This window comes from Anomaloglossus baeobatrachus, unplaced genomic scaffold (genome assembly GCF_048569485.1).
Source record: "Anomaloglossus baeobatrachus isolate aAnoBae1 unplaced genomic scaffold, aAnoBae1.hap1 Scaffold_406, whole genome shotgun sequence".
NCBI lineage: Eukaryota > Metazoa > Chordata > Amphibia > Anura > Aromobatidae > Anomaloglossus > Anomaloglossus baeobatrachus.
Window position 1 is genome coordinate 112,032 of NW_027443396.1, and position 24,621 is coordinate 136,652.

General features: G+C 44.7%; 1 protein-coding gene across 1 annotated transcript; it reads left to right on the forward strand.

Moving 5' to 3' along the window:
- The first annotated feature begins 84 nt into the window (after nucleotides 1–84).
- On the forward strand, nucleotides 85–15,253 carry LOC142277061 (uncharacterized). The gene is made up of 8 exons (XM_075332617.1): nucleotides 85–198; nucleotides 282–379; nucleotides 4,320–4,469; nucleotides 4,599–4,778; nucleotides 4,860–4,983; nucleotides 5,067–5,164; nucleotides 5,360–5,450; nucleotides 14,004–15,253. The coding sequence occupies exons 1-8, from the start codon at nucleotides 114–116 to the stop codon at nucleotides 15,122–15,124; spliced, it is 1,947 nt and encodes a 648-aa protein (XP_075188732.1). The 5' UTR covers nucleotides 85–113; the 3' UTR covers nucleotides 15,125–15,253.
- The last annotated feature ends 9,368 nt before the right edge of the window (nucleotides 15,254–24,621 follow it).

Genomic DNA, 24,621 nt, shown 5'->3' on the forward strand with positions numbered 1-24,621 from the left:
GCTGGGAATGCTGGGACATTATACAGTAACGCTATGAAGGGATCGGGGGGTGACGGTATCATTGTATGTGTCAGGTGCCTATAAGGTGTCAGGACGTCACCGTCTATTTCTCCATGGAGGAGTGGGAGTATTTAGAAGGACACACAGATCTGTACAAGGACGTCATGATGGAGGTTCCTCAGCCCCTCACATCACCAGGTAATAGACAGGACTAAATACACACGGCCTATAATTATCTGTATGTAAGGAATGAATTCAGTCCCTGTATGTGTCTCCTCCAGGTCTATCCAGTAAGAGGACAACACCAGAGAGATGTCCCCGTCCTCTTCTCCCACAGGACCTTAAACAAGAAGATCCCGATGTTCCTCAGGATCATCAGGTAGATGGAGAGAAGGGGCCATGAAATCTCCCTATGATGTGTAGACGGCTGTGAAGGTCTTGTGCTCAGTCTTGTTTTATCCTCCGGTATTATATGTGTTATACTTGTGTAATGAGAGCGGTGGAGATGGCAGGATTAGGAGAGATAAGAGCTTTGGTTCCTTTTAGTTCTCGCTCACACTACTGTATTTTCAGTGCTGTCCATAAAATAACACAACTTCTCGCCCTCAGACCATTGTTATTGGTTGTGGCAGTGCAGATGGGGATTTTCTTTCTCACTGACAGATTCTGCGTGTGAGAATAATCCCAGCATCCTCTAGTGTCTTCCGTAAATCGGAGGAGACTCGTCCATTCAGGTCTGTGTCTGCACAAACCATCAGATTCCCACCAGCTCCACCATACAGCAGACATTGTGTAACAGATACATTGCAGTTTGGTAATGGAGGAAGCTGTAAATGGTCTTGTAAATTATTAATAGCGGCTGTAAATACCGGATTGTATATGGATGACAAATAAGAAAAGACTTGTCCTAGTTTTCTGGATGAAGCTGTGATGATTCTTTATCCGGCCGTGTGATCCCGGCATTAGAGGCCGTTACATCCCGGGAAGAGAGGATTTATCTAGAAAGTGTAAAATCTTTCCCTTCTCTGAATATTTCTGCCTCCGGTCACATCCCGTCTGTCGGTATAACGGGCTCCGCACCACAAAACTTACATCCAACTCATCAATTCTGTTGGGTTTTTCTAAGTCAGTTTTTTTTTTATCTTCTCGTATTAATTAATGTTTTCTGTTCCAGATTCTTCATATTGGTCTAAGTGGATCATAAATTTTGTGCACAATAGAAACGCTTTGTATTTTTCCTTTGACCTATGTTTGTTACTTTTTAGTGCAAAAGTCTCATGTTTTCCTAAATTGTGGCAAGTTTGTACCAAAATAATTGGTCTACATAAAATATCCGGGTGTGCACTGGAGAACATTCGTGACAAAATTTCCTAGTTTTTAGGTTGACGGTAGACATACCGTTCCTTGAAAACCAATCACACCCAGTGAACTTTTCCACATTTTTTCACATTACAGCCACAAACAAATAGATTTTATTGGGGTTTTATGTGATACCAACACAAAGTAGCAAACATTTGTGAAGTATAAAGGAAATTATACATGGATTTGTAAATATTTTAAGAAATTTAACTCTGAAAATTGTGATGTGCAGTAGTATTCATCCCCCTGAGTGAATACTTTGCAGGACCTCCTTTCACTGCAGTTGCTGCTGCCAATCTCTTGGGGCATGCGTCTACCAGCTTTGCACATCTAGAGGTGACATTTTTGCCCTTTCTACTCTATAAAACAGCACTATCTCAGGTAAATTGGATGAAGGCGTCTGTGAAGCAATTTTCAATTCTTATGTTTTATTTTTAAAAATGTCCACTTTTCCATAAAGGCCAAATTTGTGGAGTTTATGACTTATAGTTGTCCTGTGGACAGATTCTCCCCCTGAGCTCTGGATTGCTCCTGCTTTTCTACTAACCATAGGCCTCTTGGCTGCTTCTCTATAATTAGTGCTCTCCTTGCTTGGGATGTTGTTTAGGTGGACGGCCATGTCTTTGTCGTTTTGCAATTGTGCTAAATGTGACAACTCAGCATCTGGAGATTTGTGTGAGGGGTGAACTGTTCTTAATTAGGCCAGACATATTGTGCTTTTGATTGGCAAATCAAGAGAAGTTAGCCATTGTTTCATGTCAGACTGACCAGAGCCCTATTGTCTGTTAAATGTTGATTGCCTCGGCCTCTTTGACTGTCAATTAGAGGAATATTATGCAGTCGAATTTAATTGAACCAATGAGAGAACAGCCATCTCCCACCAATCCTGTAAGATACAATACTCTGAAATGAAAACTGAAGGGTATAAAAACGGCTTTGCTCCTCTTTCCACATTCATTTTGCAGGACTTCAGCCTAAAATCCTAATTTTTAGCTGGAGGATCACAGATCTGCTTCACTGCTCAATGCTGAGCCCACAATTGTGCCTGGAGAACCCAGGTGAGGACAGTTCAGTTGCCTGGCTACATATCTTGCTGTGCTCAGTCATCTTTCTAAGCTTGCCGCTATCTCCTCTCAGTGGGTGCTCATCAAAAGCGAGGTGCTGCTGACTGGGATAGTTGGCCCAGGAAGCCCCAAAGTCGCAGAGTTTCGAATTCCATGCGAGCCAACGGATGGGAGAGACTCTGTCGCTTGTACTATCTTGTGATCTTGCTGGAAATGTACGATATGTGTTTGCCTGTTGGTGAACCAGTAACGTCTTACCAAGGTGTGGTTCCCTCACCCTGTGTTGTCTAAGAAGTGTTCTGCCCACAAAAAATGAGTGCTAGCGTTCAGTGGGATTTGTCCTAGTCTGAGCGGTCTTTCTGAAGACAGCTAGGCCAGCGGACGACTGTACCCATTGACCCTCTTGTCTCCACACTATATTCCTGCTATTTTTGGATGATGGATTGAAAAGTGCTTAGTGAGATGTTCAGAGCTTTGGCAATTTTTTTTTTTTTATAACTGAACCCTGCTTTACTCTTCTCCACAACTTTATCCCTGACTTTTCTGTTGTGTTCCTTGGTTTTCAAGATACTTTTTGATCCCTAATGTCCTCAAACAAAACTTGTGAAACCTTCACAAAACCGTTGTAGTTATAATGAGAATAAATGATACAGGTGACTCAATTTACTAATTATGTGACTTCTGGAGGCAATTGGTCACTCAGGGGCATCACTACAAGGGGCTTAATACGAATACACATCACAATATTCAGATTTATATTTTTAAATATTTAGAAAACCATCATTTCCCTTACACTTCACAAATACTTGTTACTTAATGCTGGTATATCATATAAAATCACAATAAAATACATTTGTGGGTATGACGCTAAAATAATTGGAAATGTTCCGGGGGTGTGAATACCTTTACAAGGGGCAAAATTCCTTCATGACTCTAAAAATATCAGACTAGTTCCCTGGATCAATGTCCCATCACAAAATCTAGTACTGATAACCTGCAATAATATACGTTTTAATGAAAGCATCCAAACCTGCCTTGAATTTTTGTAGTCTATCAACATTTATCACATCATGTGTCAGAGAGTTCCATATTCTCACTGCTCTTACAGTAAAGAATCCCCATCTGTGATTATGATTGAACCTCCTTGTCATCATTGCAGGCCTCAGTTGTATAAAGCTCATTATAAATATCTCAGTAATGCCCCTGATATACTTGTATATTGTAATAAAATTGCCCCGTAGCCTTTTTGTTTCCAAAATGAATAACCCCAAGCTTGCTAACCTGTCCTCCTATTGCAGTCCTTCCATTCCTTTAATGGTCGCTCTTCTCTGCACCCGCTCTAGTTCAGTTATGTCATCCTCATTCACTGGAGTCCGAAATTGTGCAGAATATTGTAAGTGTGGCCGCACTAGTGACTTGTATAGAGGCAAAACTGTTCTTGTCCGGAGCATCTGTGCCTCGTTCACTGCATCCTATTATATTATCTGCCTTAGCAGCAGCTTCCTGGCCCTGGTTGTTTTTTTCGTCCTCCCACACACTCACGTCTTTTTCAGTGTCATTATTATGCAGTAATTTTGCGACTATTTAAAATAAGTTTAAAAATCAGCCAAAAAAATCTGGAAAGCTAAAAACCTGCAAACATACAAAAAACAAGCAAACAGATGAATATTATAAGATAGTCACGTGCCATACATGTCAAGTAAAAACCGCTTCTAAATATTATTGGATCAAGAATCTTCATTTTGGTTCCTGCAGCCCCAAAACCATGAATTTTCTCCTTCATGCCATACATGATAGCGTTATTTCTGCGCCAGTGATCGGATATAAAGTCTCCAGTAATTATATTACTATACAGGATTCTTTCTGATGTCACATCGTCATCTTCTCCCCATTCAGGTCCCTACAATATCGGATCCTCTCAGTGGAGATCTTCTATATAAGAGAATTCTCCTGATTGCCCCATCAAGGATGGATATGGACAGGGACAAGATGGCGGAGGGGTTACTACACCTCACCCTAGAGATCCTCTTCCGGCTTACTGGAGAGGTGAGAGATTCTGATGACCTCACATTACATCATTCTTATCTATGGGAATAACAGATGGACAGAACTGGAGAGGTGAGGACTCTGGAAATGTCTGGAGTGAGATTTATTACTGTGTCTCTCCATAACCAGGATTACACAGTAGTGAAGAAGACCTCTAGTGAGCGCTGTCAGGCCCCTGTGTCTGAGGGATGGGGAAGACCCCTGAGCCCAATCACGGGGCCTCCACCTCACCCCCCGATACATGAGGACATCAATGACCAGAAGATCCTAGAACTCACCTACAAGATGATTGAGCTGCTGACTGGAGAGGTGACACTGCTGGGAATGCTGGGACATTATACAGTAACGCTATGGAGGGATCGGGGGTGACGGTATCATTGTATGTGTCAGGTTCCTATAAGGTGTCAGGACGTCACCGTCTATTTCTCCATGGAGGAGTGGGAGTATTTAGAAGGACACAAAGATCTGTACAAGGACGTCATGATGGAGGATCCCCAGCCCCTCACATCACCAGGTAATAGACAGGACTAAATACACACGGCCTATAATTATCTGTATGTAAGGAATGAATTCAGTCCCTGTATGTGTCTCCTCCAGTTCTATCCAGTAAGAGGACACCACCAGAGAGATGTCCCGGTCCTCTTCTCCCACAGGACTGTAAACAAGAAGATCCCGATGTTCCTCAGGATCATCAGGTAGATGGAGAGAAGGTGCCATGAAAGCTCCCTATGATGTGTAGACGGCTGTGAAGGTCTTGTGCTCAGTCTTGTTTTATCCTCCAGTATTATGTGTTATACTTGTGTAATGAGAGCGGTGGAGATGTCAGGATTAGAGCTGATCATAGATGTGACTTCTCCATCTGTCTGTGACTTTTACAATATTTATTTCAGGGAGAAGATCCGACCCATACTAATACTACAGAGACATATGTGAGGGGTGATGAGCGGACTAAAGAAGAGATTCCTACAGATAACCGCCCAGGTGAGTAGTGACCACTAAATGCAGAGAAGTCACAGATTCTTCTCAGTCACCGGCTGTGGCTGCTTTATCAGGGTTGTAGTCCGGCCATATCAAATAGTCGCCATTCTGCTGCTAGACCACCACTTGCTCCTCCATCCAATACTGTCCCCATTATTTTGGGCATTGGACGCCCTTCTGTTGGAGTGAGATGTGTATCAGCCAGATCTTACAGGTAGGATCCATCCTATCCCCTGAAATTAGAAGATGTTGATCCTTATCTGCCCAGATCTCTAATCTGCAAAGACAAATGACAGCGTACGTAGAATGTGCAGACAACTCAGAAAATCATGGGAAGAAGAATCTAATCTGTATGGTGGACCCCTAAGAGAAAGCAGAGGGTAATGATGCTGTTGGCCTCCTAGAATCTTGGCATCTTATTGCTGAATCTTCCTTCTGTGCTGCTGAATGTGTTGATTGGGTCGTTACAAAGGTCCAGTCTTTCTTGCTAAACTTCCCTTATGACGAGACACCATTCCATGAGCAGTGAAATTCCTACTTTCTGGGAAATCGCAGTACATATGAAATAGATCTGCAGCCTCTGAGTTACACATAGGACATAAAGAAAATGTAATATTTCCAATCTGTTGTTACTGATGAGACTCTATGACAGACCTGGGCAAGGGGCGGCCCGCGGGCCACATCCGGCCCGCCTACTCTCTGTGACCGGCCCGCCTGGTTCAGGGCGTCCTTGCTGGCCAGTCACTTATGAGAGCAATCTGACCTCTTGTCTGGAGCTCCAGGCTCCGGGGAGGTCCCTGGTCAGATCGCCGTCATCACACGCTGCGTGCCGGGCAGGGAACAGAGGACAGCTCCTGCAGTGCCGCACAGTGCAGGCAGCGGAACGCAGGAATCTGTCCTCTGTTCCCTGCCCGGCAGATGCTCTGTGTGACACACGTGCGCCCTGATGTCGTCAGTACGGCGCGCGTGTGTCATTTGAAAAGTTCCCGCCCGGCAGGAAAAGAAGCTGCAGCAGCCGGGGCCGCACGGAGAGAAGCAGCGGCGGGGGCATCTAGCAAAACAAGCATCGGCACAGCCTGTGCATGTAAAAGAGAAGCAGCTCAGCGGGGGCACATACGGAGGTGCCTGAGGAGTGACAGCAAGAAGGGGAGAGGTGAGTGGTTACTAGTAACCTGCGGGGACAATAGGGGGAGGGGGGGTAACTGTTGACAAATATTTGGGGTGTAGTGATACAGGGGCGGACTGGTCATTGACGCAGGGGGGCAATTGCCCCCTGGGCCGGTCTATGAGCAGTAGTTTCGGGCCGCCCGACTATCTGTCTCATTGGTGTGTGCGGCCGCTCCGGCCCTGAAGCTCCCTGTCTGCAGTGACAGGAGGCCGGCAGCTGCACACACACTGCTCTACGGAAGTTGCATTCAGCCTCTCACACAGAGCAGACCTGGGGGCGGGGTCGGAGCTTCACTTCAAAGAAGCTGATTCTGACTTCCTGCACTGTTTCTGCTCTCCGCTGAGGCCGGCTCCACTGCATGTACAGACATTGTTTTTTGAAGGTAAATATACATACGTGGTTCTGTGTTTGTGCTTTGTTGATGTGTGTGTGTGTGTGTGTGTATGCATGTGTGTGTGTCTATATATGTATGTGTATAGGAGGCCTGGCTGTGTGTGTGTGTGTGTGTGTGTGTGTGTATATATACATGTGTATAGGAGGCCTGGCTGTGTGTGTGTGTATATGCATGTGTATAGGAGGCCTGGCTGTGTGTGTGTGTGTGTGTGTGTGTGTGTGTGTGTATGCATGTGTATAGGAGGCCTGGCTGTGTGTGTGTGTGTGTGTGTGTGTGTGTGTGTGTATGTGTATAGGAGGCCTGGCTGTGTGTGTGTGTGTGTGTGTGTGTATGCATGCATGCATGTGTATAGGAGGCCTGGCTGTGTGTGTGTATGCATGTGTATAGGAGGCCTGGCTGTGTGTGTGTATGAATGTGTATAGGAGGCCTGGCTGTGTGTGTGTATGCATGTGTATAGGAGGCCTGGCTGTGTGTGTGTATGTATGTAGGAGGCCTAGCTCTGTGTGTGTGTGTATATGTGTGTATATATATATATATATATATATATATATATATATATATACATACATACATACACATACACATACACATACACATACACATACACACACACACACACACACAATGCCGGACTACTATAACTAACTTGGTTCTACATCTTTTATATATATAATGATGTAGAACCGGGTTAATTACATTAGTCCGGCCCTCTAAAACCATCCCAATTTCTTATGCGGCCCCATGGAAAAATTAATTGCCCACCCCTGCTCTATGATGACGAGAGGAGGGAGTAGCTAGACGCAGGGGGAGGAACTTGAGGTTGAGGAAGAAGCTGGAAACAGGGAGGAGCTAGAGGGAGAGGGAGGAGCTAGAGGCAGAGCCAATTCCTCTTGTATCTACATAGTATCTCATCAGAATGATAGAGGAACCCCGGTGATCTCAGCCAATGACTGCAAAACTTTGACTCCAAATGGTCTTTGTTCTGTGTTGAGGAAATAAATGTTAGCAATACACACTATAAGGAAAATGTATCTACTGTCCGGATCAACTCGCGACTCCAAAATCTGGTGGGGAACGGATTTGTGGAAAGCAATAGAAACACCCTTCGGTTTATTATTTGGGTTAGTAGAAAGGGAACAGGCATTGTAGTATCTATTTGAATACTTGAACTAAAGAGGCCTTAAAGTATGTTTCCTGAAGCATAACTATTGAGACCCTTTGTATGTAGATAATATATCTGACTCCTTGTCAAAGGACTATTTACAATAGAAGATGTAAATGTCACAGTTAGAGAAAGGGAGGGAGAACGACTAAGATAGGATATAGACGAGACAAACCTGGGGAGAAATGCGAAATTGGAAGAGACAACTTCCATAGGCCACACTAAACTATTAACTCCTAGCAGGAGAAAACTGGACCTTATCAACAGGTCCCACAATCTAAGTGGGGTTGAGGAAGCCAAGACAGGGATAATCTCCACAAGAGACCCGTATTACTCAAATATCCAAAATATGTATAGTATACCCACCAATATAGAGAGAATAAAGGTGAAAGAGAGAAAGCAGAAAAAAAGATAATAGAAGTAGGAAAAGGAAGTGACAATGATAGATTAGGTGTAAAAAAAAAAAAAAAAAAAAAAAAATTTCCTTATACAATTTCTCAAACCAAACTCCTGACCACCATTTAAAGGCATCAATAATAACCAAATTGTAATTCTAGTGATGGTAATAAGTACAGATCAGTCATCCTGGAGAAGACCTCATGTCTTAAGAGGCCCATCACTAAGGGATAAGTGTTGCGATTTTGGTGACAGCTCTGTCTCACAATTAGCATGTGGGATCAAAGGAGGTAGAGTATGAAGTGCAGGCCATTCTGGCAGATGGATCTGAGGCAAGTCGAAGTTGGTCGGGAGGGCCCCCAAATTCTTGAATTCTGTGGAGCGGCTATCTTTTTTTGCAAAAAATTGAAATGAGAAAACCTCCAGTGGTAGGAGATCCCTTGGGAGAAGAAACTGAGTGAGTGATCATTGGGCTTTACGAAGTTGTAGTGTGCTCCTGGCCAGATCTGGGAGGATAACAATGTCACAGCTTTCCAGCTGTATATTCTATTTAGATCTTGCAGCTTCTTGTGAAAGAATTTACTTCTTCTTGTAAAAATGAATGCAGGACACAACATCACGTGGTCTTCAGGCCAAGGTGGATTTGGGACCAATATCTCTGTGAATTATATCTATTTCCATACGCGAGTCCTCTTTCCTCCCAAGTAAATCATAGGATAAAGTATTAATGGTTTTCTCCTGCATATGGGAAAAGATTTCTTCAGACAGGCCACAAATACGGAGATGGTTTAGTCTGTAATGGTTCTCTGTCATCTATAAATGTTTGAATGCCTGAGATCTGAGTGGTATGTTCAGACATAAGATATTGGTTCTCTATTGTTAGATGTAAAGACGTTGTGTCAGACTCTAAAGCCAGCTTTACACCTTTCAATTCTGCATACGATATTATATGCGATGAGACACTCCCCCATCGTCTGTGCGACATGTTCAATTTGTTGACCGTGTCGCAAAAACGATTAATTGCTGTCACACGTACTTACCCTTCCATACAACCTCGATGTGGGCAGCGAACATCCACTTCCTGGAGTGGGAGGGACGTTCGGCGTCACAGCGACGTCACACGGCAGCCGGCCAATAGAAGCGGAGGGGCGGAGATGAGCGGGACGTAAACATCCCGCCCACCTCCTTCCTTCCCCATTGCCGGCGAGAGCCGCTGGACGCAGGTAAGATCTGTTCATCGTTCCCGGGGTGTCACAGCGATGTGTGCTGCCTCGGGAACATTGAACAACCCGACGTGCAATTTTTAGGAAATGAACGACGTGTATGCGATGAACAGTTTTACGTTCAATTGCAGTCGCACGTAGCTGTCACACGATACAACACCACTAACGATGCCGGATGTGCGTCACTTACGACGTGACCCCGCCGACACATCGTTAGATATGTTGTAGCGTGTAAAGCCTGCTTTAGTCATACACATTACGCATACGCATTGCAGCAGGCTTTTTTTCCGGGTGTTCAATCGCCGGCATCAGACGCGCACTGCGCATGCAAACTGAAACTGACAAGGAGAACCCGGAAGAGAAGCCTGCTGCAATGCTCGCAGGATAGAATGAGCGACGGGGACGTCGCTCCATGGTATCACGCCCACAGAGGCGTAATACCACGGAAAGTATGGAGACGTCCATAAGGCAAAGCGCCGCCCCTGTGACCACATTCCCTGCTATTTACATACGAAATATGAAGGTAATAAAAAGTTTTTTATTACTTTCATATTATACAATTTTACAGCACAGGGATGGGTAGGGAGGTGTAATTAGGGCACACATGCGTCTGCTGATAGGTCAGAACGCATATTCTAGGTGACAGGTTCCCTTTAAACATGGTCTCCAGGTCCTGCTTTGTGGGGATAGAGCAAAGATGTTCTTTCCAATCCCACTTGTCTCCTTCAAAAAGGATTGTGATTAACTACACAAGAACATGACACCTCCGCCATGATAAATTGCTAAGCTGTGCGAGGTTGATGGCTCTAAAATACAGTTACTCACATCTACAGGATCATCATGAATTCTATTTTGTTTCCGATCCTAAGGAATTCAGATTACTGCACAATCGCTCCTGAAATGGGGAGCACTAATACTTCCTCTATTATTCTAGCCAAAACTCATAGTAGCGCCAATGGTCCATCGTAAATGAGTACAACTCTGATTTACTGGACTATGTTAACGTTCTCTCTAAATGTCTAATGTCTTCAAGAAACTCATCTGACAGAAGGTATTGGCCCCTACAATAGTTTGGATTGCCGAGAGCCCCCGAGCCACATACTGTAATTACTCCAGATGTGTCACCTCAAGTTACTAAATCACTGACGGTGAAGGCTGTCGGGGGGAGGGCGGTCATTTTAGTAGATGTGTTATTGTCTATAGTCACAGTGTTTCTCCATAGTAGTTAGTACCAAAGCTGCTCTTATTTCATGGCTTTCCACTGCAGCCAGTTTTCTGCTCCTATTCAAGCCCCATTTCTCCAATCTGACATCTGTCACTTTACATGATAACACCTTTGTAAGGCCCGTTTCACATATCAGTGAAAAACACTGACGTTCTTCACTGACGTGTAAAACACGCACATGTCCCTCCGTGTTCCGTGATTCACGGCACACGTGGGTTGCCCATGTGCAATCCGTGATTGCATATGGACATTACTCACCTGCCTTCGCTCCTGCTGTCCATGGTGCTGAACTCCTCGGCTCTGCAGCGTCCGCCCACCGCTCTCAGCAGCTACTTCCTGGTCGGCTATTCCTGCTCTCATGAATATGCATGAGCCAGGCAGGAGCTGCCGAGAGCGGAGACTGCAGAGCGAATCGCAGGCAAGGTAAGTTTAAAATATTTAATATTTAATATGTCAGTGATTTTCTGGTACCTGTTTCACGGATCACACACGGATCACACCATAGTGTGGTCCGTGGGTCATCAGTGATGCCAGAAAACAACTGACTTGTCTCCGTGCAGAAACACGGCCACGGGTGTACGCTGCACGGAAACACGTTCAGTGAAAAATCTCTGATGTGTGAGCAGACCCATTGATTATAATGGGTCTGCGTATGTCAGTGATTCTGGTACTTATAAATAAAAGCACATACGTACCAGAATCACTGACGTGTGAAGGGGGCCTAATGCTGAGTCTGATCCCAGTGTCTGAGATTTTTTTTTTGTTACACATTGTAAGTTCTTATTTGTAATTTAAGATTGATTTGTTCACAAAATCCTAGAAGGAAGAGCGGCACGCACCGAAAATAAAATGCAGTGTCCTTTATTTCATATAGACATATGAGGGTAGGGAGAGGATGCGAAGATAATGGCTGTCGTTTTGCACTTAGAATAGCGCTTCTACGGGTCCACCTGTCACCAGCACACCTCCCACATCCGTAAAGGTGAAAACAGGTGACAGCGATAAATACAATCAACTGCAAATACAAAAAAGTGAAGAAAAAGGTTAAAAACATACTAAAAACAATACAATGTAACAAATTGGAAATATAAAGACAGGGGCACAATATCAGAGAAGATGATAGGGCATACAAAATAATTCATATCAGTTAAATTATGAAAAACTGACATTTATTTTTTTTTCATTCGAGCCTAAAGAGCCAAGTGCCTTTAGGTCAATTATCCAGCGTGCTTCTTTTTGTAACAGGATTTTGTGTGTATTACCTCCTATTTGTGAGATAACGACCCGTTCTATGCCAGCATATTTTAAACAATTGGATTACCCAGATGGACTGAGCGAACGTGGTTGATTAATCTAGGGGAAACTTTTCCTGTCAAAATAGAATTATAGATTATAAATTCATTTGTTTCCTGTTCACTAAAAAAAAAAAGTAGTCTGAATTTCGCTTCAAACATTGCATTTGGATGTTCTTAAAACAAATAGTGATACCGCAACATATAGTCAATAAATTTCCAACTTATCAAACTATTTTGAGGGTCATCAAATATCAGAAATTCCAAATAATTCAAATGACCCAAATTCTCATGAAACATTAAATTCTTTATTATTTTATTAGACAAACACACAAGAAAAATATTAAAAAGATAGATAATGATATAAAAATATCCTGGGTTCAACAAGTGTTAATTTTTCTTTTTTTAAATATTGTACATGGTAAATTCATACAGGTTCATCACACAATTTTTTGAACAAATTCCTGTACATATGTTTCTGTGAGGCTGGTCTCTTGTAAAAGTATTCAACGCCTAATCCGCCCGCATCGAGGTCAGTTATAATATATAATTTGTGATCTATAGGAAAGTGCTAGTGCATTAGCGTACAGCTAAAAATAAATAAACAATTTGAGAGACCAAAGATACATGAGATGAATGAGGGGTTGAATAGTTTTGTTTAGGGATAGACATAATCTGCTTATTCCAATGAGTCTATGCAGAGTTATTATTTCTAAGGCAAGCCATAAAAAAACTGCATTAGAAAAAATTCTCTATAAGCACTCACGTTGTCACATGAATTGCTGAAAACAATTGCCCAATATACCTATGTATCTACTGTATATTAAGAGTTAACAGAGCAAAATTCAATCTGTTACATGATTAACAGGAATAATATCACATCAGCATGTTACCAGGCAGGCCACATAACATCATGAACACTGATGTGTTGAACCCAGGATATTTTTATATCATTATCCATCTTTTTAATATTTTTCTTGTGTGTTTGTCTAATAAAATAATAAAGAATTTAATGTTTCATGAGAATTTGGGTCATTTGAATTATTTGGAATTTCTGATATAGTCAATAAATAGCATTTACCGTATTCTGCTTTAGCCTAAATGACTATTTTTGACTCCAGAGGCAGTCTCTGGAAATTAGCAAAGAGTGGATGTTTTAGAGGGAAAATTACAAATACGCCATTATACTGCCCAATACATAGCACCCAGCTTGGTCTCCAGGAAACACACACACCGTAAATGTTTGTGGCTTCTTCCCTGTGGCAATGCCAAACATGGATAGTAACAGTTTTTGGGCCACTGTAACGCTGAGAAGAATTGAGGACATTTGGTTTTGGGATTTTTTTTATTGAATTATGGAGCCATATTGCTTTTCAAGAGTTTTTCAGCTAGAACTAATGTGGAAACCCTCCATTTTTCCACTGATCGAGTAAAAGGTTTTTGGTATAATTTTGGCCAGAAAACATTGTTTGGATTATTATTCAAATATTTGGGATGCAAAATTAGCAAAGAGGGTTGAACATCATGGTCTACTGGTTCCTGCTCTGAGGTCTACTGTTAGATTATGAACATTTTTTGTTTCAGTAAATATTCTAATTATAGATTACTACATAACTTGCAATTTCTTTAGTTATTTCATAAATCGTATCCTTTCATTTCTATATATATTATTAAAAATTATTTTTATTCTTGGCAGATGACTGTACCAGTAGATCAGTGGCACAACTGACATCTTCAGTTTTTAAATCAAATCACCTTGATATCACACAAGATGTCACTGAAGTGAATGCCATTGCTCCAGATATAGCATCATCTATTCAAAGCAAAGATATATCCTCTCATTCTTTTGAACAGGTCCTAACTTCTGATGTATCACAGACTATTAAGAAAAATAAAAGTCACAAAACAAGCATTCAAAATAAAAATGCTCTTACAGTAAAAACATCATCTTCTACTTTAGAATCTGAAAAAATACTTAAAAAAATTCACACAGGGGAGAAAAGATTTTCTTCAGAGTCTTTTAGTTACCAGAGAACTCACACGGGGGAGAAGCCATTTTCATGTTCAGAATGTGGGAAATGTTTTTCATATAAATCTCATTTTGTTAGACATCAAAAAACTCACACAGGGGAGAAGCCATTTTCATGTTCAGAATGTGGGAAATGTTTTATACAAAAATCACTTCTTGTTATACATCAGAGAACTCACACAGGAGAGAAGCCTTTTTCATGTTCAGAATGTGGGAAATGTTTTGCACATAAACAACATTTTGTTGCACATCAGAGAACTCACACAGGGGATAAGTCATTTTCATGTTCAGAATGTGGAAAATATTTTACACAGAAATCAATTCTTGTTACACATCAGAAAACTCACACGGGGGAGAAGCCATTTTCATGTTCAGAATGTGGGAAATGTTATGCACGGAAAGCACATCTTATTATACACCAGAGAACTCACACAGGGCAGAAGCCTTTTTCATGTTTAGAATGTGGGAAATATTTTACACAGAAATTAATTCTTGTTACACATCAGAGAACTCACACACAGGAGAAGCCATATTCCTGTTCTGAATGTGGGAAATGTTTTATCCAAAAATCACATCTTGTTGGACACCAGAGAAATCACACAGGGGAGAAGCCATTTTCATGTGTAGAATGTGGGAAATGTTATGCATGGAAATCAGATCTTGTTGCACATCAAAGAACTCACACAAGGGAGAAGCCATATTCCTGTTCTGAATGTGGGAAATGTTTTATCCAAAAATCACATCTTGTTGGACACCAGAGAACTCACACAGAGAAGTCTTTTTCATGATAGAATGTGGGAAATATTTTACATTAATAATAAGGGACCATGTAGATGTCGCACATGCGCCGAAACGCGTAGTCTGAGACTACTACCTTATCCGACATTCCATTTTTTTGCTCCATGTGTGGATCTATTTTTAATGGAATTATCTAATAAAATTTGCTTTGCAAGAATATTTTAAGAACATAATCTGTGTCTTGGAATTTGTCCGCTGGAGTTTTTTGGATATATATTTCTATATTACATTAAAAATGCAATCTTTTTGAATATCCCATAAATTACACAGGTGGAAGCCATTATCATACCTAGAAGTTTTAGAAATGTTTTACTTTAAAATTATAATTTGTTGAGCATTAAGAAAAATTCACACAGGGAGATGCAATATACAGGTGCATCTCAATAACTTAGAATATCATCAAAAAGTTAATTTATTTCAGTAATTCAATACAAAAAGTGAAACATTTATATAGTCATTACAAACACGTTGATATATTTCAATTGTGTATTTCTGTTAATATTGTTGATTATGGCTTACAGCCAATGAAACCACAAGTCATTATCTCAGAAAATTAGAATAATTATCACAAAACACCTGCAAAGGCTTCCTAAGCATTCAAAATGATTCCTTAATCTGGTTCAGTAGGGAAATCATGGGAAAGACTACTGACTTGACAGATGTCCGGAAGGCAGTCATTGACACACTCCATAAGGAGGGTAAGGCACAAAAGGTCATTGCTACTGAAGCTGGCTGTTCACAGAGTACTGTATCCAAGCATATTAATCAGTCAGTGCCACCACACATAGACATACTCAGGACATGGGCTACAACTGCGGATTCCTTGTGTCAAGCCACTCATGACTATGGCTGATCGAATCCGCCAAAATCCGGAATCAGCGGATCCCTGCCGAATTGAAAAAAAAATTCAGATCCGCTCCAGATTTCGGTTCCCAAATAAGTCTATGGGGACCAGAATCCTGAGATTAAAACCGGTGGTGGTAGGGATAGGGGGCAGGAGCGAGCGCGATATACTCACCCGAGTCTGTGTCATGGCAGCAAACTCTTTCTGGGTCACACTTTTCCCTTCCGGAGCCGACAATTCAATATTAATTTTTTTGCCCGCCCACTGGCGCGTGTATTTGGTTGCAGTTAGATGCGCCCCCATAACGAGTGTCAGCGTGTCAGCTGACTGCAACCAATCACAGGCGGCAGGACGCCCGGTGGGCGGGGAAAGCAGTGCAAGTGTCTGCGGGTCGGTATGGTGAACGTGCATGTGTTTCACAAACACATGCATGTGTGCGGCTGTGCCAGTGATGCGCTGTCAAACGCGTACAAGTCTACTCAAGAAGTAGGAGGGCACCAAATCCTGGGATCACACCTGGCACTGAAAGCTAATGTTTAATAGAGTGAAAAGAAGTGCCAAAAAACTGAGGGATCACCATATACATAATTAATCAAAACATTTTTTATTGTATATCAAGGAACATAAAAAGCACATTTGTGTCACACAACACCAAATGGTATCACAACAACCATAGACAAATTTTAAAAACATTTAAAAACGAACAAAAAAGGAGACCATGTGATTCCTTATATAAAATGGACCAAGATTCTAACCAAGCTAGCTGGTTTAATAAACAGATCAGAAGTTAGTTAAATTTTCGAAGCACTTAAAACGCTTACGGGGAGAGCGCGACGGGGGGAGGCCGCGGAGGACCGTCCCGACGCCGCGCCCTGGACCCCGGATTGGTTTTGGTTTTTGGCACTTCTTTTCTCTCTATTAAACGTCAAACGCGTACAAGTCTGACATGACATCAGCCGGCACAACCTGCTGCGCTCTGAACATGAGTGTGCATGTACCTAGAAACACATGCACTCTCCTGTCAGAAGTGTGTGCGGCTGTGCTGCGATGTCAGACCCTCGGGAGTCCCTCGCAAGTGTGACTCCAACCTAAAAGAAACCGCATGCGACTTTTTTTTTTAATTTAAATTAAAAAAAAAAGACGTGCGGTTCTCCCCCTAATTTTGATACCCAACTATCATAAAGCCGGCTTGGGGCTGGTATTGTCAGCCCGCATCCGCCTGGTATTGCCACATCTATTCGATGTGACTATACCGGTGTAATACTGGCTCTTCCCAAATGCCCTGATGCGGTGGCAATCGGGATAATGAGGGGTTAATAACAGCGCACAGCTGCTACTAAACCCTAGGCTTGTGATGGCACAGGCACCTGCATCACTAATCTAGAAGTGAAAGACTATATTACTTACGGTAATGGGATTTTCCAGAGTCCACGACAGCACCCACGAGAGAGGGATCCGCCCCCTTCAGGACAGGAAACCTACAGATAAAAAGAGGGGCGGTCCCCCTCCCTCATCAGTTGGTTTCAGAGAATGGAGAGGAACCGCCACAAATTAGTAACAAGACAAGAAAAAAGTATAACCACCAAACCCAAAGGGTAAAGAAACCAAAAGGGTAGGGGTGTAAAGGGTGCTGTCGTGGACTCTGGAAAATCCCATTACCGTAAGTAATATAGTCTTTTCCTTTCGCCACGACAGCACCCACGAGAGACTTGGAGAGATAACACACTTAGGGGGGGACCACCAGCTGAAGAACCGATCTCCCAAAAGAAAGGTCAGAGGAGGAAGAAAGGTCCAGTCGGTAGTGTTTGTAAAAAGTAGAAGGAGAGGACCAGGTGGCAGCCTTACAAATATTGTCAATGGAGACATTCGCCATGGCAGCCCAAGAAGAAGCCATCGCCCTAGTAGAGTGAGCCTGTACAGGAGACGGAAGGGGCTCATGTTTCAACTCATATGCAACAGAAATGGCATCCCGCATCCATCGGGCCAAGGACTGCTTCGTCACCTGACGACCACGTCTGGAACCCTGAAAGGCAATAAACAAAGCCCTATCCTGTCGCCAAGGGGCTGTCCTTGAGATATATGCTAGAATAGTGTCCCTTACGTCTAGTGTGTGAAACCGGCATTCCTCCGGTGTGGAAGGGGCAGGAAAGAAGGAAGGAAGGATTATTTCTGCATTCCGGTGAAACTGTGAGGCTACTTTAGGCAAATAAGCCGGGTCTGTTCTTAGAACAATATGATCCGGGAAGACCCTAAGAAAAAGAGGATCTACAGAAAGAGCCTGAAGATCGCTAACAAGACGGGCCGAAGTGAGTGCAACTAAAAGGCATGTTTTAAAGGACAGCAATTTGTCAGACGCCGAGGCGAGTGGTTCAAAGGGTGGACGGGTTAGGGAATCCAGAACTAGAGTGAGATCCCAGGGGGGTGGGCAGGGAAGACGAAGCGGCTGACCACGGTCACAGGCCTTGATGAACCGCATGACCCACTTATCCCCAGCTATATTAGAATTATAAAGGGCGCCCAGAGCCGACACATGGACTTTAAGGGTACTGACTGACAGACCCAGATCTCGCCCAGACTGGAGAAACTCCAGAATAGAAGAAATCGGGACCACCGAAGGTGCGGCATCAGGGAAGGAGACAAGGAACCTCTGCCATACCCGACCATACTGACGGGTAGTCACTGGTTTTCGACTCTGCAGCAAGGTATCCACCAGGCGACCGGAAAACCCCCGGGAGTCTAGTAACGCCCTTTCAAATTCCATGCCGTCAAGTGGAGTCCCTTGACGCGTGGATGCAGGAAAGGCCCCTGTGACAGGAGATCTGGTCTGGATGGGAGAACCCAGGGGTCCGTCACGGACATCTGTCTCAGGAGGGAGAACCAGGGACGTCTGGGCCAGAAGGGAGCGATAAGGAGAATGCGAGCCTGATCTTCCCTGATTTTCCGAAGGACCGTTGGGAGAAGAATTATGGGAGGAAAGGCATAAGCAAGGCTGTACTGCCAGGGAACCTGAAGGGCATCCAGTACCGTTGGTTGATCCGCCCTGTTCAGGGACCCAAACAGTTTCAACTGCCTGTTGTCTCTGGTAGCAAACAAATCTATAACCGGGAGTCCCCAGTACTGTACGATTTGAATAAACACTTCCCGATGCAAGACCCATTCTCCCTGATAGAGAGTGTGACGGCTGAGAAAATCCGCCTTGACATTGTCCACCCCTCGGATATGTACTGCAGAGAGGGATAATAGATGAGTCTCGGCAAGTTCCAATAGTTGAACCGCCGTGGACATGAGGGAAGACGACCTCGTTCCCCCTTGGTGGTTGATGTATGCAACCACCGTCTGATTGTCCGTACAAAGCCGTACATGTGTCCCCCTGAGGAGGTGAAGAAACGACATCAGTGCCTGAGATACCGTCATGAGTTCTTTCCTGTTGGAGGACTCGGTGGATTCTTGCCGGGACCAAAGACCCTGGGTCATAGAGTCCCCCAGGTGAGCCCCCCACCCCCAGAGACTGGCGTCCGTCGTGAGGACATTGGTGGGGTGCACATGCCATTCCTTCCCCTTGGTTAAGTTCTCCTCCCGAAGCCACCAAGTCAGGGACGCACGTGCAGTGTCCGTTAATTTCAGAGGACGATCGAGGTACCCCGGATGGGATCGTGCAGCCGCCAGGACCTCCCACTGAAGCTGTCTGGAGTGAAGTTGGGCCCATTGGACAGCAGGGATACAGGAGGTCAGGGACCCCAACAGAGACATTGCAGAACGGAGAGAGAGAGAGCTGTGATTCTGTGCGTGTCGTACAATCCTCTGGATTTTCGCTATTTTGTCCACTGGGAGAAAACAACGCTGTTGATGAGAATCCAGAAGCATGCCTAGGAAAGACTGAAAAGTTGAGGGCGTGAGTCTAGATTTTTGGAGATTTAAAAGCCACCCTAGACGACCCAGAGTTGACATAGCATTCTGGAGACGGCAAGAACATTGTGCCACCGTGCTACCCACAACCAGTAGGTCATCTAGATAAGGGATTACGAAAGTCTGTCGTTCGCGAAGGTGAGCAGTGACCTCTGCCATTACTTTAGTGAAAATCCGAGGGGCGAGTGAAACGCCGAAGGGCATGGCCGTGAATTGGAAATGGTGAACAGAGTTGTGCATAGAGAGTGCTACCCGGAAGTACTGCTGATAATGTGCGTGAACCGGGATGTGGTAATATGCATCTTTAAGATCAAGGACCGCCATGTAGCAATTAGGGTAGAGCAATTTTATGGTGGTCAGGAGGGATTCCATTTTAAACCTTCGGTATTTTAGAAAGAGATTAAGCTTTCGCAAATTAATTATGGTCCGAAACGACCCATCAGGCTTTGGTACTAAGAAAAGAGGGGAGTAAAACCCACGGCCCCTCTCATGAATAGGGACTGGCATAAGAACCCGTTTTTCCACCAGAGTGAGGACTGCTGACACCAGTGCGCTATGTTGAACCTCCGACCTCCTAGTGGGTGTAATACAATAGAATTGAGGAGGGAGGGAAGTGAATTCTAGCCGGAGACCATGAGAAATCAAATCCAATATAAAGGAGCTGGAAGTGATGGATTTCCAATGGGTTGCAAAAAAACCTGAGTCTGCCTCCCACCTGAACCCCCCCATCATTGTTTAGGGAACTTCCTACGGAAAGAAGGGTTTCCGAACAGGGCCCCCTTGGACCCAGAGGCGGGGTTGTCCGATCTATCCCTGCGATCAGGTCGTGTGGGCTGGAAACGACGTTTGCGATATGGGAGCCTAGAAGGAGGAGCAAATGCATTAGGGAACCCCTTTTTACTATCACCCGCCTTGGTGTGTATGTCATCCAGCTGTGGACCAAAGAGGAACTCACCCTCACAGGGAAGTGCACACAGTCTCGATTTTGAGGATGTGTCCCCTTTCCACGATTTTAACCAGAGGGCTCTCCGGGCTGCATTAGAAGACCCTGCCGCTCGGGCCGCCAGGCGGACAGAGTCAGCAGAAGCATCTGCCAGGTAATTAGCTGCGTCTTTGAGTAAGGGTAGCGAGGAAACAATCTTATCCCTGGAGGTACCTGACTTAAGCTGCTTGTCTAGGGTATCTAACCAGACTAAAAGCGACCTGGCTGTACATGTTGCGGAAATAGCTGGTTTCAGCGCCCCTGCAGAGGCTTCCCAGGTTTTACGCAGGAAGGCGTCTGCTTTACGGTCTAGAGGGTCTCGTAGAAATCCCATATCCTCGAAAGGTAGTGCTGATTTTTTGGAGGATTTTGCTACTGCTACATCCACCTTTGGTACCTTGCACCATTGGGACAAGTCTGCATCATCAAAGGGGTATCTCCGTTTTGAAGAAGACGGGAGAAAACCACGATGATCCTGTTTCTGCCATTCCTTGCGAACAAGGGTTTTTAGGGCCTCATTCACAGGAAAGGATTTCCTTTTCTTCTGAGTGAGGCCAGCAAACAAGGTATGATCAGCAGATTTGGGGATTTTTTCTTCTGCAATCCCCATGGTTGATCGAACAGCCTTTACTAATGTGTCCATCCCATCCAATGAGAAACACGCCTTTCCAGCCTCGTCAGAAGAGGATGAGGTAGAGGCTGAAGAAGCATCACTCTGGCTGTCAGCTGAGTCAGAAGACGGGGGGGAATCATGCTGGCGGTGAGATTTCTTGGTTTTCTTAGACCCGTGCAGGGATTGAAGAGAAGCCTGAATTTCTGTACGTATCAGTTCCCTGAGATCCAGAGGGGGGTTGGTAGAAGCTGAAGCCTCCCCCCGAATAGCTTGGATACAGGACCTACAAAGTTTCTGCATATAGTCCTTTGGGAGGGGACAGGCACACAGTAAGCACTCCTTATTATTAGCTTTAGCGGTGCTTTTCTTAGGGCCCTGGAACAGAACCGGAAGGGAACATCAGTATAGGGCAACATTCACGAAGTTCACTCACCCATACCAGGAAAATGGAACGGATACCGGCTTTGGAGGAGGGGACGAACGATTTGTCCGGTCCTTGGAGGATGCAGAGTCCTCTGTCCTTTTACGACCCGTGGAACTCCTGGTGTCACTTGAGTCTTTACGTCCAGCATCCCTGGACGGAGAAGTGTCCCGGGATGGGGAGGCGCGGGGACTTCCCATCACTTGATTTGTAGAAGCTTCTAATAGAAAGGAAGTCCGCTTCTTAAGCTGTCGCTCCCCAACCACTCCTGCAGCTCCAGTCACGCTGTGGCAACGAGCGATGACGCAGCAAGTCCCGGACACGCCCCCCCCGCGCGCGTACACGTTACTGTAAGCACGTGGTGCAGGGGAAGCGCCAGACTCACCGCACGCAGCAACTCACCGGCCAGTTGATTACCGCAGGTCCCAGACACGTTGCACTGTCAGGAGGAATCCACGAGCTCCAAGCCATCCGTTCCCCCAGAAGTGTCCGTTTACTTCCGGGTCCCTGCAGGAATTCGCGCGTGAGCTGACGTGGCAGTTCTCGGACACGCCCCCTGCACATGCTCCGCAACCCGGAAGGAGCTGGAAACCACGCAGCACAGGGAGAGCCACCGTTATACCACAACCAGCCTACTCACCGGCGCGGTCCTGCAGGCGTCATTTCCCCGGAGGACAAGGCCTAGCCGAGGGAAAGAGGACGGGGTGCACCGGAGGATGGAGTCCACGAGGGGAGCTCCACCGACCGTGCTTCTGGAATCCTGAGCTCCGCCGTTCCCTTAGACACCGCACGGACTCCTAGACCCAGGTATGGTAGGTTCCGATCCTTTCAGGACAGGAAACCAACTGATGAGGGAGGGGGACCGCCCCTCTTTTTATCTGTAGGTTTCCTGTCCTGAAGGGGGCGGATCCCTCTCTCGTGGGTGCTGTGGTGGCGAAAGGAAAAGTAAATAAACACAGACACAGAAAAATCATTTATTTGGAATAAAAAACAAAACACACACCCTCCTTCACCACTCTATTAACCCCAACACCCTGCAGCTCTGGCATAATCCACACGAGGTCTCCTGATGCTTCAGCTCTGCTACATAGCCAGCCAGCCATAGAGCATGACCGCAGGCTGTGCAGACATTGACAGCCGCTATTACAGCACGGCAGGCAGATACTTTCACAGGCTGGGGGCGCGGTCTGCCTGCAACCAATCACAGACGAGAGGATGGCTGGTGGGCGGGGAAAACACGGAAAGCTGTGTGTATAGATGCACAGTACAGGAAGTGAACCCGGAAGCAGTGTGCCGCCATGACACCGAGTCTCGGTAACTATGAAACGCTGTTTTATTTATGTTTTTCTTTTATTTTTCAATTATTTTCCCTAGTTCCGGATTGCGCACCTGGAATTCCGGATCCGGCATCCGGAAATCTTTGAACCCGCTCGGATCCGGAGTTTTACAATCCGGATCCAATCAGCCCTACTCATGACCAATAGACAATGCCAGAAGTGTCTTACCTGGGCCAAGGAGAAAAAGAGCTGGACTGTTGCTCAGTGGTCCAAGGTGTTGTTTTCAGATGAAAGTAAATTTTGCATTTCATTTGGAAATCAAGGTCCCAGAGTCTGGAGGAAGAGTGGAGAGGCCACAATCCAAGCTCTTTGAAGCCTAATGTGAGTTTACACAATCGAAATCACCAGTTTCCAATTTTCTACTGTCCACTTTCATACTCAAGGTAACACTTCTTACGATGATTTTGAAGTACAGGCTTCTTCACCTTTTTTTGGGCAACCATTCCAGACTTGTGTAATGTGCGTTGCACGGTACTTGCATGAACGTCTGTGATCTGACTATTACGAAACATATGAACCACCTCCACTAACGTGTTTGTCGCGCCAGAACTGGTAGACCTTGTGATGAGCCGACTTGTTGACTCCAATATTTTTTCCTGTACTTCCACCTTTTGGCTTTTGCAGGTTGGCAGTTTTGCAAATTGATAGACATGCTGTATAGTATATACTGTACTGGACAATGATATACTGTATATATACAGAAAGTTACCTCCAGAGCAGGTCAGAGCGTGGTGAAAGGACGGAACCGGAAGTGTGCACAGGGAGTATTTGCTCTAACTGCAAATCATTGTTCTTAAACAAAGTTACAAATTTTTAAAAAGCTTTGCTTGTCTTGCAAAATGCTCTCAAACCAAGTTACTCTTAAGCGGGCTTTACACGCTTTTGCTGGCGATGTCGAGCGCGATAGCACCCGCCCCCGTCGTACCTCCGATATGTTTTTCTAAGGGGGCGGGTCGTGCGGCGTCACAGCGACGTCACACGGCAGCCATCCAATAGAAGCGGAGGGGCGGAGATGAGCGGGACGTAAACATCCCGCCCACCTCCTTCATTCCGCATTGCCGGTGGAGGCAGGAAGGAGATGTTTGTCGCTCCTGCGGTGTCGCACATAGCGATGTGTGCTGCCGCAGGAACGACAAACAACATCGCTAATAAGAATAAAACGATTTTTTATTTCAGGACGACCTTTCCACGGCAAACGATTTTGCCCTCTTTTGCGATCGTTTAAGATCGCTCTTAAGTGTTACACGCTGCGATCTCGTTAACGACGCTGGATGTACGTCACAAACACAGTGACCCCGACGATAATTCTTTAACGATATCATAGTGTGTAAAGCCCCCTTTAATCCAAGGTTCTACTGTATATTTATATATTCACTATATGGAT